At 38.8% G+C, this 6284-nt stretch overlaps 1 protein-coding gene across 1 annotated transcript in view; it reads right to left on the reverse strand.

The window, feature by feature from the left end:
- rfx3 (regulatory factor X, 3 (influences HLA class II expression)) overlaps nucleotides 1–4817 on the reverse strand; it is a 33337-nt gene extending 28520 nt beyond the window's left edge. Inside the window, exons 1-4 of the mRNA XM_016456326.1 lie at nucleotides 4785–4817; nucleotides 4408–4482; nucleotides 3201–3292; nucleotides 1217–1472 (exon numbers count right to left, since the gene is read on the reverse strand). Coding sequence (XP_016311812.1) covers nucleotides 1217–1472; nucleotides 3201–3292; nucleotides 4408–4482; nucleotides 4785–4817 — 456 coding nt within the window. The remainder of the gene's footprint in view (nucleotides 1–1216; nucleotides 1473–3200; nucleotides 3293–4407; nucleotides 4483–4784) is intronic.
- Nucleotides 4818–6284: the final 1467 nt, after the last annotated feature.

A 6284-nucleotide genomic window follows, 5' to 3' on the forward strand; every position in this document is an offset into this window, starting at 1 on the left:
CGGACAAATATTGTCCTATCCTAACAAACCATACATCAATGAAAAGCTTATTTATTCAGCTTTCAGATGATTTATACATCTCAATTTCAACAAATTGACCCTTATGACTGGTTTTGTGGTCCCGGGTCACATATGACTTTCTCCTTTCCGACGAATCCAATTGGAGTTATATTAAAAATTGTCCTTGCTCTTCCAAGCTTTATAATGGCAGTGAATGGGTGTTTTTGTTCAACAGTCCAAAATAAGTCAAATAAAGCGCATCCATCCATAATAAAACGTGCCTCGCATGGCCTCCAGGGGGTGAATAAATGCCTCCTGTAGCAAATCGATGCGTTTTTGTAAAAAAATATCCATATTTAAAATGTTATAAACACTTTTCTATCACTTCCGCTAACTGTTGTACACAGAAGCCATTCCGACGGATTCATCGATTCGCTACAGGAGGCCTTTTTTCACCCCCCGGAGCTATGCGAGGCACGTTTTATTATGGATGGATGCACTTTATTTGACTTCTTTTGGACTGTTGAACAAAAACACCCATTCACTGCCATTATAAAGCTTGGAAGAGCAAGGACAATTTTTAATATAACTCCGATTGGATTCGTCTGAAAGAAGAAAGTCATATACACCTAGGATGCCTTGAGGGCGAGTAAATCATGGGCTAATTTTTATTTTTGGGTGAACTAACCCTTTAATTTCTAAGAAAAATTATTAAATATGGCTTTAATCGTTCCAAGCACATGTGTGACCCTGGACCACAAAACCAGTCGGGTCAATTTTGTGAAATTGAGATTTTTAGATCACCTGAAAGCTGAATAAATAAGTTAGGATAGGACAATATTTGGCTGAGATACAACTATTTGAAAATCTGGAATCTGAGGGTGCAAAAAAATCTAAATATTGAGAAAATCATCTTTAAAGTTGTCCAAATGAAGTTCTTAGCAATGCATATTACTAATCAAAAATTAAGTTTAGATATATTTATGGTAGGAAATGTACAAAATATGTCCATGGAACATGATCTTTATTTAATATCCTAATGATTTTTGGCATAAAAGAAAAATGGATCATTTTGACCCATACAATGTATTTTTGGCTATTGCGACAAATATACCTGTGCTACTTATGACTGGTTTTGTGCTCCAGGGTCACAAATCAGAGTAAGTACAGCATGTTTTTGAACACTCAGTTGTGTGCGTCTGTGATTGGAGCTCACCGTGGCGGGGGAGGCTCTAGTGGCCTGAGCCGCGCTGTGAGGGGCGGAGCCATCCATGGAGTTTCCTCCAATCAGATACGCTCCTGAGCTGCTGATGATCTGGCCTCCTGACAGCCCCATGGCCAGAACGCCGTTCCCGTTGCCGTTGTTGGCCATACTGTGAGTGCTCACCTGAGCCGAGCTGCCCTGCGTATCGAAGTAGTTCCCGCCGCTGTTCTGGTTGTACAGCTGCGGCTCTGAGTATGAATACGTCCGTCTGCCGACAAAACAAGAGCGCTTGAGATACGGCTGCCAGCTGGTTTTTCACTCAAATGAGTTCTGACATTATATCAGCGCACACGGTTTCTTTAATTGACTCGAGAAACATGATAAGTCTTGTCTTGATGGGTTCGCATCCTTTCAGCTTCAGGTGAGAGTGCTGTTTCCATGGATACAGAAATCACCAAAGCATAACTATTTTATAGAGAACATTGCTTTTGATTGCCATTCTGATATGTGCTTTCTCCATTCGGCTGATGACATTTTATTTGTAATAGCCAATTTAAAAGATCTTAGCCTCTTGAGGAGTGAATTTCTAAATATGAGCGATCCGAATGTTACTGAGAGAGAAAGCAGACAGAAGCACTTAGGAGAGTTTCAGGTGACCCGCGCTCAGGGTGAACGTCTGGAAGTGCTTTTTTGCGTCTTCTGTAAAAAGCACACGATCCCAGAGTGCTCTCGTCCATCATACGCTGGCCACTCATTGATACTTGTGGTCATTTCCAGGTGGCCGAACACAATTCTCACACTGATGCTCGAGTCTCTCAGAAGCAGCGCGTTTCAGTGACAGGACTGAGCTGGAGTGCACTAAATCAGTTTGCCGCTGAACACAATCAAGTCTTTTTTTTTTTTTTTTTTTTTTTTGGCGATTTTTCCGATTTTATCGATTAATTTGAATTTAATGTTTTGCCACAATTTTATTTTTATAAATCAAGGAATCGCGATTTTGAATAGAAATATTACCAAACGTTAGAATTAGACATTTTGACAATATGCCCATGATAACCGTAAAGGGAAAAGAATGATTCAACCGCTCATATCGCGAGGTGCCATTTACACAGAATGTGCTTTTGTATTAATAAAGATGCGACGCAGCAGTGGAAAAGGAAAAAATGCAAGAAGATGGGAGTGAACTTCTTTTAACTTGAGCGGCGTGTTTTTAGAAAGCCGTTTCATGCAAGAGACGCGAGCGCAACAGTCAAACACGTCCATGTTTACACAGAAAAACAATGGAAAAGCAGCGCAATCGAATAAAAAACCTGTAAAGAACTACTGCTGTATGTCTGATATTTCATGTTTGCATCACGGTGACTGATGACTGAAAGCTGCTGTTCATTGTTTTTACAGAACATTTATAGTTAATAATAGTCTGCTGGTGTTATAAGTTTTTCATTTTGAATTTGAATTACCTTGACTTTTGAGAAGTTGTTTTAAAGCATTTTCCTCGTATTATTTCTTTACATATAATATGTATAAGACAAGTTTGTACAAGATGTAGTTGTAGCTCATGCATCTTTTCTGCAAAGATATTTAAAAAGTGATTTGTGTAACATTTACATCATGTTGACAACTTCATGTGTGCTGCACTCGGAATAGAATTTTCTTTAACTAGAGGGTTTATAAAGAAAAAGTTACTTGAATCATGTTGTAGTTACATTTTCAAGTTGACTCTCGATTAAAAATCGAGAATCGGTCAAATGTTCCGAAAAAAAAAAAAATTTGAGTTTTTTTTTTTGCCATATCGCCCAGCCCTACATGTAACCCTTGTTTTTTTTTTGTATATATATGGCAGTATGAGGGACTAATTCTGCATTTTGCACCATTTTAATGGTGTCCTAAAGCACTTATCAGCATGTGTGCTAATTACAAAGCCCCGGCTCTGACATGCATTTCAGAAATCACATCAGGGAGCATGTACGTATTCACGGCTCATAAACACACTTACATGGTTCCGTTGGTGTAAACGCTGTTGTTTTCCTCCTGAACGTACTGCACCTGTGCTTGATACACATGCTGGACCTGTTGAACAGTCTGCGCCTGAAACACACGACACAATTACACTGAGAGTGACTCACGCCTCCATAAAGACAGGAGAATATATAAATAAGCGGCTTCAGTAGCAGCTTTGCAAGATGATAGTAAAGCAAAACAGCAGTGTATTACATTTACTATGCTTTCATCAAGATCCAAACAGAAAAACACTAATGGACCTTTTTCACATTTCCATGGCTCTCAGAAGCTGAAGTCGTCATAGCTAGATAAAGTTCTATACCGGTAAATGTACTACATCAAATATAGCTTTTACATTCCCATTTGCCCTAATAGCAAAAAAAAAAAAAAAAACTTTCCAAATGAAGAAAAAATGAGAAAAATTTGCTGAAAGTTTATTATGAAATTTGCCATCGATCTGTCAGCTTTTGCATTAGAAACACTCATACAATTTAATGCCAAAGTCATAAAACACAAACTATAGTGTTATAAATGCACATTAAATATTTTAAAGATGAAAATATAAAAGACTGTAAAACCAGATGTTATTAACTGTGGAAACAAAAAACTAAACTTTTTTTTTTTTTTGTAATAATTACAATTAAGCCAAAAAAAAATTCTGGCCCTTTTTTTAAGTTAAAATACAATAAAAAAATAAAAACATGGCTCATTCATTTGTGAACTGGTTAACTCTTCTCTCATATGTTTGTTGCGTTTTTCTAGCAAATATAATAGAGATATATAGGAAGCTCCATCTACCACAGCATCACCTCAAAGGAATAGTTCTCCCAAAAATGACAATTTGCTGAAAATTGTCCACAATATTATGGATGCAGAACTCTTATTTTAGCCGGAAGGAACAGTGATGGATGGATTAGTTTCAGCTTTTGTCTTCTCCAGATGTTAACTGATGGACTGGAGTGCTGTAGATTACTTGTGGATTATTGTGATGTTTTTATCAGCTGTTTGGACTCTTATTCTGACGGCACCCATTCACTGCAGAGCATCCATTGCTGAGACACTGATGCAATGCTGCATTTCTACAAATCTGATGAAGAAAAACTCATCCACATCTTGGAAGGCCTGAGGGTGAGCACATTTTCAGCCGATTTTCATTTTTGGCTGAACTATAATAGCTTTTAGACTCATCTGGGCTGCCTCACCTGTTGCTGGACTGGCACCTGAGACGCCACCTGCTGGGCACTGACCGCAGACGGCACAGGCACGCTGGTCTGGAGCTTGATAAAAAAAACAATGCTTGAAGCTAGAATAAAACTTTTTTTGTTGTTGTTTGAAAGTAGAGGGTCTGATCTTTATTTTGATGTATTGCAAGTTCAGATATTCATACAACAAAATATTCTGGGGGCCATGAAAAGTTTGTGAAAATCAGCAAAAACACTGGTAGTGGCTGGCAACTTTTTTCAAAAACGCTGGCGGGGAAAGAGTTAACTTGTGCTAAAACTTGTTCATGAAGAAAAATTTAAGTTGCTGCAGCAGGAGAAGGCACTGTATTTAATAATTTTTGTATACAATAAATCACGAGCTTCAGAGCCTGCAGACGAAACGCGGTCATGTTATCTTATTTTCGGAGCCTGTTGTTTGGGAACGCAGTTCTGGGAATTAATTATAACGAAGCACTTTGACGAGACTTTGCTCAAGCATTTCAGAATGACAAAACTAGGATTTCAGATGCTGTGCAATGAGATCGGTCCGTTGGTTGGTCCAGTTTTATGCTGTCCCATCGCAAAGTCACGTCTTTTTTTGATGCGCATTAAGGAATTTATTCTGTAAAAGTGTTTACGTTGCAGTTTATGCACATGTTTTCTTACCGGATAAGAAATTGATCCTACTTAGTTGAGCGCTTAAGTTTTTTATGCGCATTGTTAGAATTTATGCGCATCTTGCCGTTTCCATCCAGCATTTTTTTTTTTATGCGATATCCCAAAATGCACATAAAAATAGGTGAATGGAAACATGGCTAATGATGCTTGTCGTGCAAAACCTACTAAAAAGACTCATCATACGAACACTAAAAAACCCTGAGGAAAGATATATATATATATTTGTTTTGTTTTTTAAATCAGTCCCGGGTCACTTCCTGTCCTCTGCAGGGTGTGATTCTGCTTGCACAAACACACAGTGCTGATGTGGACGGGATCTGTGTGTTCTGGGCAGGTCAGTGAGTGGAGATAGCAATAAATGTAGTTAATATTTAATCGCCTCGGCAGGCTTCTCTCCGCTCACGATTTAAGCCGACAAGATTTCAAAAGCAACAGCTCGCTGCTAACGTTCCTCCTGAATTCAGTATTGCTGAAATCATTAATGTAAGAAAATATGTATATTTGCATTGGTTTTTCTTGCTCCTGCTGCATGCGAGCTGTAATGCGCCATGTAAACAAGCCGTGTTTGAGCAGCGGCACTCGACCGTACACGCAGCCCAAGGCTTCTCAGCTGCAAATGTTTCCATGATCAGGTCTCTGCAGGTTAATTACCCTCGTGCCTCCTGACAGCCGAGCAGCTCTCCCCAGAGGCTCCCTGCCACCTCCTCTTCCTCTGTTCCTCATTTACCTGAAGGGTGCAGGTGGTGTTGTGTTCAGTTCACCTCCCCCTCAGCCCTAAACGTCTGATTACCCAGCATTCCTTTTCCTGCCTCACACATAATCACGGCCATTTCCAATGCACACGCTAATGAGTCAACAGACTTCATCCAGAACACGACTAAACTATTCAGAGATAACATTCGAACGGTTTATGTCAGTTTGGATTGCCATTTTTTTTTTTTTATTGGCATTGCTCTTAAAAAATCATGCAGCACTATTATGGCTTCAAACTAGATGACTTTGTCTTAATCGTATTGTTTTTTTTTTACCAGAACTAGGGGTGTGGGATATATATCGTCTGCGATAATATCGTAATTGTTGTTTTAACAATGTGCGATTTGTAATTATTGAGTATAACGTAAAAAAATAAAATAAAATGCGACTATAGAGTGCAAGCTTACCTGGCTGCCACCTACTGGTGGTTTTAACTTCACATTTAA

This window comes from Sinocyclocheilus anshuiensis, unplaced genomic scaffold (genome assembly GCF_001515605.1).
Source record: "Sinocyclocheilus anshuiensis isolate Anshui unplaced genomic scaffold, SAMN03320099.WGS_v1.1 scaffold495, whole genome shotgun sequence".
NCBI lineage: Eukaryota > Metazoa > Chordata > Actinopteri > Cypriniformes > Cyprinidae > Sinocyclocheilus > Sinocyclocheilus anshuiensis.